Source organism: Chaetodon trifascialis, chromosome 14 (assembly GCF_039877785.1).
Source record: "Chaetodon trifascialis isolate fChaTrf1 chromosome 14, fChaTrf1.hap1, whole genome shotgun sequence".
Taxonomy (NCBI): domain Eukaryota; kingdom Metazoa; phylum Chordata; class Actinopteri; order Chaetodontiformes; family Chaetodontidae; genus Chaetodon; species Chaetodon trifascialis.
Window position 1 is genome coordinate 17884262 of NC_092069.1, and position 14301 is coordinate 17898562.

Below are 14301 nucleotides of genomic sequence, written 5' to 3' on the forward strand. Positions count from 1 at the left end.
CTTACTGTAAAAAAAGGTGGGCAAATACTTGTGTACTCATGGAAAACCGGAGTGAGTGTGAATTTCCAGCCCCTATTCCATAATTTAGGTCCCTTCCAAGCTCTTTGTGCGTTTCCCACATCCCTCATCCCACATTCTTTTCTCCTGAGTAATCTGCCCTTCTCCCTGATGATATCATCATCATGCATCACAGCATCACGCAGTTCGCTCCTATTTTCAGATACCTGCGCCATGGAGGAAAGCCAAACAACCACTTCCTGTGTGTGTGTGTGTGTGTGTGTGTGTGTGTGTGTGTGTGTGTGTGTGTGTGAGTGAGACAGAGAGAGGGGAGTCTGGGAAAGGGGGGCTCAGGGTGATCTCATGCATGAGAATGCACCATCTCTGGTTTGTGCACCTGAATGTGCAGGAAAGAGAAGGAACGACTGAGTAAAGGAGAAAGTAAACGTATCAACTTGTGTTGTGTTAATATGAATTTATGCAGTGTAGCATAATCTAATACATTCAAATGAGCTTACCAATTTGTCTTTGAGCCTCTCGCCCTTGATGTGGAACTCCACAGCAGTGGGGCTGGGACTAGGGCTGGGGCTGGGGCTGGGACTGGGACTGGGGCTACAGGGGCTGAGGTTGCTGCTGCTTCCTCCACTGCCTCCACTGTGGGTGCTGCTGCTGTCCTCCGCCCGGCTGACCTTATAGACGGTGACACAGCTAAGGCCTCCGCCCCCCAGGGGAAGCCACCCACCGCTGGAGTCATCCCGAGTCATGACCACTGCTCTCACACGCGCATAACTGTCACTGTGGAGGAGGAAGGGAGGAAGACGAGGAGGGTGGAAGGAATAAGAAGAGAGGGAAAGAGCAAAAGACAAAACAATGCTTTTAGTGAGTATAATCAGCAGTAATCAGCTTTTAAAATTCTCAATCAGGGTTTTTTCCTTGAGGGTCTTTTCTGGTGACCTTTTATCACTTGGATTACAAAATCATCATCAGAAGTGGACAGCCTACATGGAATACCAGCCCACATAATACAGCTGAACCGCAGCATAAACCAGCCTCAGCACAGCACATGTAGCCTACACAAAATGGTTGTGAATGTGTAGTGAGGAAGACACTATGCAGACACAAAAATGAGGAGGAGATGGGTCTAAAATGTCCACATCACATTTAAAAAGAGTTCACCACACACCAGAACGACTCTGATGCCAGGATCGAATAAAACAAATGAAACCGTGGGGAAATCTGGGTGGTGGCAGGTGCTATTACTAGTAACAAGTGAGCATAAAATCTGCAACAAATCTAAAAATAGACTGTGAAGGAGCACAGACAACAATTCAACTCTGGATTAAATGTATATTTTGGTTTTAGTGCATTATATAATAGACTACTGGCTACAATTTTTAAAGCGTGGAGCTGTCAGTTTATGTTTAACCCCGGCCAGGGGGTGACTGACCATGTGGCCAAGTTCAGGCTGTGGCCACTGCTCATTTCCAACATTTCCCCTAAAGCAGGTGGTTTCAAACTTGACAGCACATGACGGCTGCTCAAGCCCACGTCAATCCCTTCCCTTTCTTATTCTCAATCATATTCTGGTGCTATATTCTCATCTTTCTCATGCTTTGAATGACGGTACACTGCAGTTATCTGTAATACATAAAATTATCTATGCAACTAAAGGAAAACATACCAATAACAAAGCAGGAATGAAACATTGGAGGGATTTTTCACTGTGTTATGAAAGCCTTTAAGTCTCAGAGGTTTGACATGAGGCGGTGCATTCAAAAATGTATAAAACTTTAGGTTTTTTTCAAACACACAGCAACGCGAACGCATGCATTATCATTCAAATGTCAAATAGCCACAAACCAGAAAAAGGCTGAACAGTGTAATAAACCTCTACTACAATATCACAGCTGAATGCATTGCCACACTGGTCCAAGTTTATCAGTAGACTGTATCACACTCATACCTTGATAAAGACTATTATAAATACATCACAACTGTACTGTGTCTATTTGTCCCTTACGCCATGTTTCTCTCCCTGCCCACCTTCTTTGCCTCTCCGTCCCTTCACTTGGAGTCAGATGTTTCTCTGATTAGATAACACAGACTGAACTGGGCCACCGGAAATGACAAAGGTCAGGGTGTGCTGAGGGCAGCATTTTGCAGAAACTTCTGGTAACATATTAAAGACAGAAAGATCTGAGTGCTGACAGAAACGGGCAAAGACAGTCAAGAATGTGACTGCCGGATGTCTTCCTGTAACACATTGCTCTCTGACTGCCATTCGGGCTGACCAATGAGGATGATGTCACAGGGTCCTGAGTGTTCTGTAAAGAATCTCTTCTCTGATTTTGGCCAAATATGAAACGGTGATTAAGGGAGAGGAATGTCACTGACTTACACCACGTAATACATTACACAGTTAATTAGTAGCTCCTGCTCTAAAAAGAACAATGGCTGCGTCCTACCCCTCACAGCCTCTCCTGTCTAAATCTTGGCTGACTCAATAAGGCTAACCTTTGGCCCCCTGCCTTCCACACCCTAGGTAAACCTCAGCACACAGGTTATTGTTTAGTAATTCATCTGAGAGCCAGGGAGCATTAAATCTGAAGCTATGTTTTTCTTCGTGTGAAGGCTCTGATATCTTGGCACCTGGAAACACTTGACTGATGAACATCAAAAACACGGGTGACAATCAATAAAACAGACAGCATTTTTGAAAACCACACTCTAGGTTCTGTCTAGTTCTAGCTTGTTCAGACTAGAGGTTGACCAATTGTGGATTTTTTTAAGGCCAATACACACACCGCCAAACTGCCCGACTCCCCCACAGTTGGTGTAAGTGGTGGCATAAGACAGACTGTGTGGGACAGATAATCATAAAGATAACAGATAAGGATATGTGAGAGACATAGAGACTGTCACTTCTTTCTGCTCTGTTTGTGGATTTTCACACTGCTTCAGGTCAGAGTGCTGCTTGTGAACTTGTCTGAGTCGACGGTCACATGGTAACGTTTTTTCCATGGTGCTGTGGATACTAGGACCTCAAAGAGGACTTGCCTTGCTCACCATGTGTTAATAATGTCATACTATGACCAACACCTTTATCACGCTCAGAATTTACAAATACAGCTGTTATATGAAGCTAACTTTGATTTAAATATAAATGATCTCAGGTACACAATGACATTACCCTGACTTCCATGCAAAACCTGATGTATATACCAGCATGACCAGTGGAGACTACTTAGCCATTGGCCAGTGACCTCTACTTCACACAGACAGAGGTGCTGTCTGGTCCACAGCTTCACTGTTTTGGTTCACTCTCACTGCTCTCTTAGCATTCTTTTCAGCAAAAACACTTTAAAAGCCCACTGTACAATTCCTGCTCTGCTAACAACTAGCTGGTAAATACAGTGGAGCATTTACCACTTAAACAGAGATGGTAGAGACCAAAAGCAGAGCTAAAAAGAGGGTAAATATGGATTTACATTCATCAATTAGCCAGAGATATGACTCCAAATAAATCCTAATGTTGCTCCATAACAGCTGATATGGCCATATCAAATTGAAAGGTGATGATACATCAGTGTTGTGTAAACTTGTTTTCCGCATGCACCAAGAGGCCAAAAAAGTTTTACATCATTCTGCTGAATTACTTCTGTTTATATTATTGCTTCAAATCCAAGTCAGGTGATTCGCCGCGCTTCTGTCAGTGGTGAAAGACACATTTGTAATATTATTGATCTAATAGCAATTATTATGTTATACTAATTCATTTAATATTCTTGACTATCTGTCCTTGTTTTGTCTGTCCCACATCTACTCACACAAAATACATCCAACCAATCCTGAATTCAGACCGAATGCCTATCAAATCCTTCAATGATTTAAGGTAGAACTGTGCACACCGCTGCCTTGCCAGTCTTTGTAAGCTCTCAGCAAGGCCTCGTCAGTCATGGTGCAAACAAAAGTGGACAACACTGGAAGTCTTTAGTCGTTATTACAATCATCACGCTTCCAAGGACATTTTCAAATATCATTTTGTCATTTTTCTGCCACTTAATGAGTGAACTGATCCAAAAATAAGCAACTATTCTGCCAATTAATTAAATATGAGCAAATAATAATGGATAGTAGAGATGGACAATAACATACAGAATTCACCAAATTACTAACATGATCAAACTCTTAGTAGCCTACATGTACTCATATTCACATCGGTTTTATCTCTCATGTGCTGCCCCAAAGTTTGAGCAGTAGCCAGTCGTGGGAGAGTGACACAAAAACACAACCACAACTCACTTCCCCCTTGCAACCTCCCAGCAACACCCTTTCTGGTTACACCTTTTAACATCGCCACAGAAGTAGTGCTTAAACTGAGACAACAACAGAAGAAAAACTCATTTTTGAGCAGCATAACAGGCAGTAAAAGAGGGAAATACTGCTGCTGTTACACCCCTCTATGGCCCCCAATAAAGGATGCGGGTGATGGGTGCAGGAGGGGCTGTCAATCAGGCAGGGGTCCCTGGGGTGAACAGAAGGCAGGCGGTGGTGTCGCTCAGCCATGACCAGGGCACAATGACCAGGGCCTGACCCTTCAGACCTAGCATCACACACATGCCAGCAACCATGACACTCACAGGGAGGGGGGCCGGGCCCCGAGAGGAAGTTAAGTGAACTTTGTATATGTGCATTTTGCATCGAGCTTAAACTGCCCATGTCAACCTCATTTTAAGAGCAAGACAAATACCTGAAACAAGAACTGGCCATTTCTGCACTGAAATTTTCAATAATCTGCAGACCAACAGCTAAACTCAACCCAACCAACAGAAATCAAGCCAACGAGATCAATTTAACAAAGTCTATAAAACAGGGAAATAAAGCTTCCATCAGCTCCTCTTCTTCTCCCTCACGTATAAACCTTTACTTTCTTATGGTAAAAACAGTAAGAGGTCCAAAAAGATATTTGAGCGGCACGCACGCACACACACACACACACACACACACACACACACACACACACACACACACACACACACACACACACACACACACACACACACACACACACACACACACACACACACACACACACACACACACACACACACACACAGAAGAGAGAGAGAGTTCAGAGTGGGATAGTGGAGACAAAGGCTGGCCTCCACGCCCCTTGCTGCGAGCACACAGTCGACTGGACACACAATTGAGAGCGGAAGCAGATCAGCTGGCCTGGGCTTGCAAGCAGGGGAGAGAGGGAGGAGAAGGGGGGGAGGGAGAGATAGAGAGAAAGGAGCCCCCCATTCCAAATTATTCCAAGTTATTCTGCTGGATGACTGACTTCATTTCCGACCAAAAGCAGGACAGAAAAACGGAGGGAGGGGTGAGAGTGTAACGGAGGACTGTGGGGGGAGGAGGAGGTGGCGGTGGATGGGAACAGGGTGGAGACCAAGGTGACAGTCAAATGCTCCCTCCCGCATTTGAATATGGCCTTTTCCAATTCATAAAAAAGATGCGCCTTCTTGGCCTTTATATAATATAGCATATGACAATGAGAGAGTTAGCAGTATCTCCCTATTTCAAACCTTATTTAAAGTGAGAACAACGAGCAAACAAAACAGCATGACTTAGGAGAAGAGGAGAGAAAAGAAGAGAGGAGAAGGCGTGATGGGGGAGCACGTGCAGACCAGGCAGGCCTGGGCCTCGAGGCCGGCTGCTCCAGTGTACGGTGGAGAAGGGGGATCCTGGGACAACCATTTCCTAAGTTGACAAAGTGGCCGTTTGTCTGCTGCTCCGGCCCATGGCTCACTGGGCTCCAGCATGCCATCATGCTTTGCTCCTGTCTCAGCCTTGGGCTTCCCACCCCAGAGGGGAGTGGTGGGGGTGGGCGAGGACAGGGGCATTGGGGAGGGGGGTTATGAAAGGAAGACAGAAGGGTGAGAAGAAGGGAAGGAGGAGAAGGAAGAGGAGGAGTGCAGGAGGAGAGGAGAGAGAAAAAGGATGTGGCCTGAGCCCTGGGTGCTCGCCAAGTCACCCTCCCTTTCCTCCACTTCGTCTCCCCCTTCTACCCAACCCCTCCCCGGCTGCCTCTCTCTACACAATGGCCGCTTCTCTGCTGAAATTTCACGTTATTGGATCCCGGGCCTGGAGTTTTGTCCTCCCACAATGTCCAGGCAGCGGAGCATGCTGCAGGGGAGACACACTCTGCAAGCTAAAAGCTGGAAAACCATTCCTCCTTTCATTAGCATCAGAAAAGGGGAGAAAAGTCCCCCCCCCCCCCAACAAACCTCTTTTTTCCATTGCCCCCTTTCCTCCCCATCTCTCCCCTGTATCAAAACCGGAGGAAAGCTGTCAAGCTCGGTCAAGCTCCACTAGGCCACTTTGGTTCGTAAGACTTTTGAGGGGGAGAAAAATCATTAAAATATCATTGGGAAAATAAACACAAGCTACTTATCCCAATCCGATTCTATAGATTATCCTCCAAAAGGAAGCAATCACTAGGAAAGTAGAGGGGGGAATGGAAGATGGCGTGAAAAGCTACTCTGCGTGACTCACTCGCTATGCTTACTACAATGTGTGGCCATCTTCACCAGCTGTTATCATAGATAAAATATGCTTCTTTTACATCTCCTTAACAGCTTTAACCTTGCCTAAAATGCGATACGTCTTGGATGCATTCAATGTAGATCAACTTGCCAAAAGATCTACACAAGTTCAAGGCTTGCAGAAATAATGCAGCAGGAAAGTATGTAATATTTGAATGCAGACAAGAATTTATAAAATGTAATCCAGCATAATATTTCCCTCCAAGATCAAAATCTAGAGTAACAAACGGCAAGTTGGAGCTAAAGCTGTAAGCGGATAAAGTGGTGCAGTTTCCTTCATTGTGATCACGCCTCATTGAAGAAATGAATAACATGCAATCTGGGACTCAACCGTCGATTCCAGCAGTGCATCTAATCTGAACGGTGCAAACTAGCTGGCCAATTAGCCATGGTTCAAATCCCCTAAATAACCAGTGGCAAACTCAAGGGCACAGACATACCCAAAACAAACACCAACATGACCCAACATGGATGCAGTGCAAATTATGACATAAGGCCAGAACAAGACACTTTTGAAGGGGCTGTCTGTCAGCCATTAATAAAACAGAACTAATGAGAGGAACAATGCCTTCAGAAGCACCAACAGGCAGCCGGCATCACAGGCCTGCTACATTAGCTGCAGTGAAAACTAATATGTTGGCTATAGAAAGAGAAGTGAAAGAGAAATTTGCCCTATCTCCTCTCAACACCTCAGGCTGCTGGTGAGTCATCTCCCTCACAAGAACATTCAGCTTAGCTACCAACTGACTCAGGAAAAAAAAAACAAAAAAAAAACAGAACAAGCCTACTCTGCTGCTGCACCACACACTGAAGCTATACACTTGAAGCTCACCACCGTCCTTTCACAGAAATACCGCCTAATATGACGACAAATTAACCGATCATAGTCACTTCTGGTAGCATCCGTCACAGGCAGCACTTTGTGGGTCAAATAAGCCTGTAGCCCAAATCAAAGATAGACCTAAACCAACAAATGCATGTCAAAACTCTTCACTCAGACAGGGTTTCGAACACTGATTTTCTAACCAACCCCTCTATTACTGGATTGGGCCTGCAACCCCAACAACAATGTTCGAGGTGCCGCTGCGCCGTGGCACTATAAATCAAAAGAATCCCATATGTGTATTCAATGCCAAAAAACTATTCTCAAACATCAATCAAATCCACATATTGAGATGATCTTAATTTGAACCGCAAGCATTTGGAAAATTAAAACCTTGCGCTTGCCATAAAAAAAAAAGAAAGAAAAAAAAAGAGGAACCACAAAATTCGACTGCTGCGGTGTCTCTGGTCTTCTTTGATGTAAGAGTAGTCCCCAGGGACCCGAGTGTCTACTCGTCAGTTACTCGGAGACCAAGGGGGAGACAGGAAGCTGAGGGAACAAGGCAGCCGTCTAACTGTGGGAGAAACCATCAATACGTCTCAGGAGCAACTGGGGAAGGATAAACCACCAAACCATGATGATGGCCCATGGCTGTAGAGAGAAACTGCCATGACAAGTTGTAAACCATCACAGCATGCGCCGTTGTTGGGAATAACATAACATTATCATTATCATCAGCATCGTCAGAAACCAACCTATTAGTCTATCTTGAAAATCAATTAGATTCACATTCAAGGAGCTTTCCACTGAATCTCTGTCTCTCAGATTTAAAGGAATCAAGAAACACTTTCGCCAACCAATAAAAGTCTGTTCCAAAGTCTAAATATAGCCACTAGACAGGACAAACTCTGATCAAAAGTTGCTCGGCAGATAAAAATATATGTTCTTCCAGGCCTCCAATTTCAATCCTGTTTGAAAACTTGACTCATTAATTCATTCATTTGATAACATGAAGCTGTTTGCTTGAATTCACTCATCTAGGATCTGGGCCCATCTCTCCCAGAGACACATACACATGCCAAATGTTCCCAGAGAAATAAACACAAAAGTGTGTGTACATGTGCGTGTGTGTGCGCGCACAGATGCACACACAGAAACCCCTTCCTGTTTTCAAAGTGTTTGGAAACTCGACCAAAGACACAAGGTTTAGGATTTACATCTGTGCCCTTTTATGTCTGTGGCCTCGCAGGAAAGAACCATCTCAGCCCAGCTGCAGCAAAGAGCTCACAACAAGGCCCAGCCTTCATGCTCCCGCATGCAGCACAACCGAAAACAATATCCACAATTCAGACACTTAGCGCTGAAAGCACTTCTTGGAGGCACTGAGATATGGTCTGCGAACATCAGAGGCCCTTCTTGACAAAGAAATAAAGACAAGCCCTGCGATCTGGATGTTTTGATGGAGACACACACACGCAAAAAAGAAACAAGTTTTTAAGTGTGGGTTTCACAGCCTACATACACAGCGCAGGTCCACACACCAGGTCTCTGTCTCACAAATAAGAACTTTTGTTTGAAACATGCTCTAAATACACTGCTGACATTTACATTTATGCTTGCTCCTAAAATACTTGAAGAGGAAATGAAAATTATAAGAGGGAAGTGGCCCGGGTTTAAAATATACAGAATCCAGGCCTAAATCTGGCCATGGGAATGGAACAGTCCACCACTATACAAGGCCTGTTCAGTCTGTTGGCTCGTCTCAGTTACAGACAGCCCAAGCCCTCTGGTTATACAGAGGATCATTGTCATTAATCACGCAAACAATACGACAACTTCTAATATAACAAGCAGCCAGTCAGACATAAATACTCTATAAATACTGTATGCAAAATAACTTTTAGAATCATTCAGCATTTACCCCAAGCAAATAAGGGGAACCTGAGATGAATTCAATGTAGACACCTTAATTTCTAGATTATATGTATATTTTAGAGGTATATCTAAATCTAACAATATGTAAGAACATGCTTAGCAACCAGTTGAGGAAAATTCAGGCACAAGTGCCCTTATGTATATTTGTCAAATAACACATAACACATTTCATTAGTCTCTATAAACCACTGTGGTCACAAGCAGCACTTCCCCAAAAGAATACAGAAGCAAAACCAAAGATGTGTTCAGCTCAGCAGACTTTGTCAAAGGTAACATATGTCTGTAAGCTTGGACTAGTTCAGCTAGTAAAGCTAATGTTCATGGAGGTCATATCCAACAACTGGCAATAACCTCAAATAATACCATCTATAAAAAAAAAAAAAAAAAAAAAGGCCAGGAAATTATTTAGCTTAACATAAGGGCCACAGGATATAGGCAATTACCCAGGCCATAAAGCACTAGCCTAACAGCTGAAGTAGCTGTCTCCCTTTGTCGTTTCAGGACATGATGGGGGTTGTTTAGGAGGAATGTGTTTGGAAAGCTCTGCAACAGGAATGGGAGTGCAAAACAGCCCTCAGGTGATAAGATCACGACACCCACATTGGCAGATAAAACGCCGAGCTGTCAAATCAATCACACAGATAGGAAGAGGACACAGAGGGAGGAATCGCGGAGGGATCACCTGACTGGCAACAGACAATGCCACAGAACTGCAGGAATCTAAAACAATGAGGCCATACCGTGTGCATGTTCAGTGGAATATAGAGGCAACTGACCTTCACTGATAAAAACGGATGAAGGATTCATTTAACAGAGGCCTACATGAACTGAACTCGACATGACAACCTCCTTGATTTCTGATTTCCTTATAGTATGGATTGAGAGAGGACAGAGAAGCCTGTCTGGATGTAATCTTCTTCATGGTTCTGAAAAGAAACCTCGAACTTGTAATGTAAAATGTTAGCTTAGCAGGGCATAAGATGTAAAGTGTAAGAATGAGCGATTCACATATAAAGACTATGTAAAAATAGAATCTACAGTACACAGATAAAAGGCAGCAGTACAGTGCACCCCAGCAGACTACCGCCTTGGTTGAGATGAATATTTTAGATAAACGTGACATTCAGCAGAGAGGCTGCTTGCACGTACTTTCATAAATCTCCCACTTCTCTCAGCACGATCGTAGTCCTCGTCTGTAAAAATTCACATGAGCCTTGCATCACACCGCGCTCTCCACACCAACGCGCATCCCGGCGCGGACGCAAACCAAAATCTGACGAGGCTTCATGTGCCTTCTTGTCATTTCAGCCTTGAGAACATAGCTGCACCAAGGCCAAGTAGCATGTTCTCAGCGAAGGGTGTGCTGCGTGTACACCAGCTTGGCTTACCACCCATCATTCAGACGAAACCACTTCAGGACTATCGCTTCACACATTTTTCTGGGAGATTTTCAAATCAAATGTTTACAGTGCAGGCTACAGGACAGCAGACATCTACATGGAAGCATCAAGTTAAAAGATAACCAGAATTTATGCAGACAATTTCCATTTCTTAAAGAAATTGAGCAAGTGACTCATCAAAGATCAGAATGTATCTTATCAATGGAAGAGAGCACAGCGGCATAACGTAGAAACAGACCTACAACCATGAAAAACATTTTGATTATTAACCCTGAGGGTTAAAAAAAAAAAACAAGATGCAAAATATCTGATTTTTTCTGAATAACTGTGTCATTAGAAAGAGCTTATAAAGGTGTTTCTGTTGAGCAAAAATAAATGGCTCCGGCAACACTCGGTATTCAGTTCACTCCATTACTATGAATCATACAACAGCCAGAAAGGTGGTGGAATCATAGCAACAATGTTTGGATCACTTCGCCATCTTAGCTGCTGCCATCATGCAGCGTGGAACAAACCCTGCATCTACTGTAGCTTGCACACCATAGATGATCTGTAGCCTACGGCAGCAGGTCCCAAAGAGTGACCTGGGGGGCCTCGAGGAGTCCCTGAGGTTTGCGGGGAGTCCCGGCAAATTCAGGAACAGTTTCATTTCACTGTATTATGTCTCACTGGAGGTTAAGGCGATGAGAAAACGGATTCAGACTGCGAGAATCAGAGGTTTCACTCCTCCCACTGCCATTAAACATGCCACTGTGGGTTATTACACAATTTAAGTTATATCATGACTAACTTTAAAAATCAGGTCACATAAATTTCCCCAGAACAGAACACAGTCAACTGAGGGTGAGTGGAGTAAGTGTAAACTATTTGCTGTGGCCTGATGTGAAGAAAAAGAACTCCGTGACATATGTTACGTAAAAAAAAAAAAACAGAAGTGTAGTTCAAGGACAAGGCCTCCATGCATTAAATCAATCAGAGCCATAATCGGCGAGATAAACGGAATGGGGAAAAACATGGGTGTGTTTCGAACATCAAGCCGTGACACTGTAAAAGGCTGAAAGGGGCATATGACTTCCTCTGTGACAAATACACGATCAAAGAAAATCCTCGGAGATAGTGAAGAAACGGCGCTGGAATAAAACACGTGCGGCGCTTATGCAAAATAAACAGCTAACAGACGGAAAGTGCTGTTTTATGTGAGATGCATTGTGCAGGAAATGCAGGAAATGTGATCATTGTGTGATCGGCGGTGCAATGCGAAACAGTGTACAGTGCTGTGAATGGGCAGGCAGGTACTTTATGAATGGAAGGGATCATGTGACCGCAGCACCTCCCGAAGCAGATATTTCTCACTGACTGTCAACAAGCGCACACAAGGGATCAGCCCATTAAAACAAGACCAAAATGCGACCCGAAATGGACGCGACGTGCACAAAAACACCTCATGTGCAGATCACAGCCGATGTCCGTGGGTTGCGGGGATTTGGGCGTGCGTGTGGCGCCTTTTTTTAAGCGTTTTTATGAATGGAGATCGTGATATGTAAATGAGTGTGATTGAGAAAAAAAAAATGGCATCTTCAGCTTTTCAACGTTGACACAGCCGCGATCGGCTCGAAGGGTTGTTCGTTTAAGAAAGGCTGGGCTGAAATGCAAACATGATGTGCGCGATTTTAATCGATGATTATGATCCGAAATCATGGCGGACGACAGTTACATACACATCTAGATTGTGACTACAACGCTTTCCGATCACGATGTACTGATCAGAGATGTCTGAAAATACTCACATTTAGACTGGATTATTGCTTTGAACATGTCTACAATGAGTGATTCCTCATCAGCTGTTTTATGACTGCAAACCTTGAAAGCAATAATACGTTTCCTGTGTATGTGATTGTCCTCTTAAATAAATCATACGCAGCCGATCACTCATATGTCTACATACATACTGTGATATAATATCCAATTCTCACAGCATACTTGAATGATAAGAATTATTAAGAATGAGATGATCTTATTGTTACTATGGGCCTGAGCCATTGCTTGTCAGCCACTGCTCTAACTAAACTCCTAATTTAATCCACAGATTACCTTTCTATTAGCCCATAAAGCCATCAAAACAAACCAAAATGACGCGTCTTTGCCTCTTTTTGTTGATATTAAGAAAGTGGGGTGATGAAATACCAGCGTCGCTCGGTGGAAATGTCATTGGAAGTGCAAAGCTCATCGAGTAAAGCGTGTGTTAATACCCAAAGACATGCAAGTACATATTATTACAGCTGTACGTGTACATGGAGAAAATGCATCAACAGTACTCACTCGTTGTTTGGATTTGTTGAATCTTCACTCATTTTTTTCCTCACGGGGATCCAAATCCTAGCAATAGCATCGACGACGCAGTGACGGCGGGATAAAATACCACAAATATCACCATTTTCCTTCACATATAGAAAATACCCCTATTTCGGATAGTAAGTAAACCACGTACAATGGGGCATGCCTCACTAAGCGTCCCTGTGAGTAGCAAGTGGAGCTAGCTTAACGTTAGCTTCGCTGGCTGGAACTAACGTTAAATCGCGAGGAGGAATGACAACCGTTGATTCATTTTATCCTCCCTGGAAGTAAAATCCGACCACAACAAACGGGCCATCGGCATCATCCTCCTCAACACACACAGATCCCCGGGTTGCAAAGACGTGAATAGATCCTCAAAAAATGTAGAGATTGTTGAAGGCTGTAACGTTTGGCAGGTTATTTATGGCTGGCTGTCGAGCATCCATTCGCCAACTTCAGGTCCAGGACAACACTTGAAAAAGCGCTGTGGAGCGTCGCTCCGTCAACGTGTCCGAGTAATTTGCAGTAAAGGCATCCGAAGCGGAAAAAAGGGCTCAGCTGCTCTCGATATGAACACTGACGCGTGAAGTAAAAGCTTCTACACTTGAAATTTCCTTGAGAAGTTGTTGGACATCTGCTTTAATCGAACTCCATTTTCAACTCGGGGGGAATGAAACATCGGAAAACTGGGCGGATGTGTCGACCCTCGCTTGAGAAAATTAGATCCTTCCGCGACGTAGTAAAAACATAGCACTCCTGCGATAAAATATGTTCAACCCGCACGCAGTTCATCGCATCTCGTTAAAGACTAACGCATTTTGTGCTGACCTGCGTTCCCTCGTAGCCGTGTGCTTTAAATTGGTAGCGTTTCTCTTCAAAGTTGACCTAAAGTAGTCCCCGCACTTCCCAAAAGAAGTTTCCCTTCAATCACGCATTGATACAAGAGGGAAGCGTCCGTGTGATAGCACGCAAAGTAGAAAATAATCTGGAGGAAGGACTTGGGCTGACACACACACTCGGCCATTAACAATTTCTGTTGTTTTCTTTCATTAAGCAGCCTCAACGTGATCGACCGCCCCCGACACCACTTTTTAAAATCAAGGTGTAAAATTGTGGGGGAATGCTTTAAATGCACACAGCAACGACCGCTGCAGCACGTGGAAGTACATTAGACCCCTTTCATGATTTCTGTGGCTGAAGCCAAGCT

At 44.0% G+C, this 14301-nt stretch overlaps 1 protein-coding gene across 1 annotated transcript in view; it reads right to left on the bottom strand.

The window, feature by feature from the left end:
• The window catches only part of spred1 (sprouty related EVH1 domain containing 1), a 33456-nt gene extending 19540 nt beyond the window's left edge, over positions 1-13916 (bottom strand). Inside the window, exons 1-2 of the mRNA XM_070979958.1 lie at positions 13080-13916; positions 516-792 (exon numbers count right to left, since the gene is read on the bottom strand). Of these exons, the coding sequence (XP_070836059.1) occupies positions 516-792; positions 13080-13111 (309 nt within the window). The 5' untranslated portion in view covers positions 13112-13916. The remainder of the gene's footprint in view (positions 1-515; positions 793-13079) is intronic.
• Positions 13917-14301: the final 385 nt, after the last annotated feature.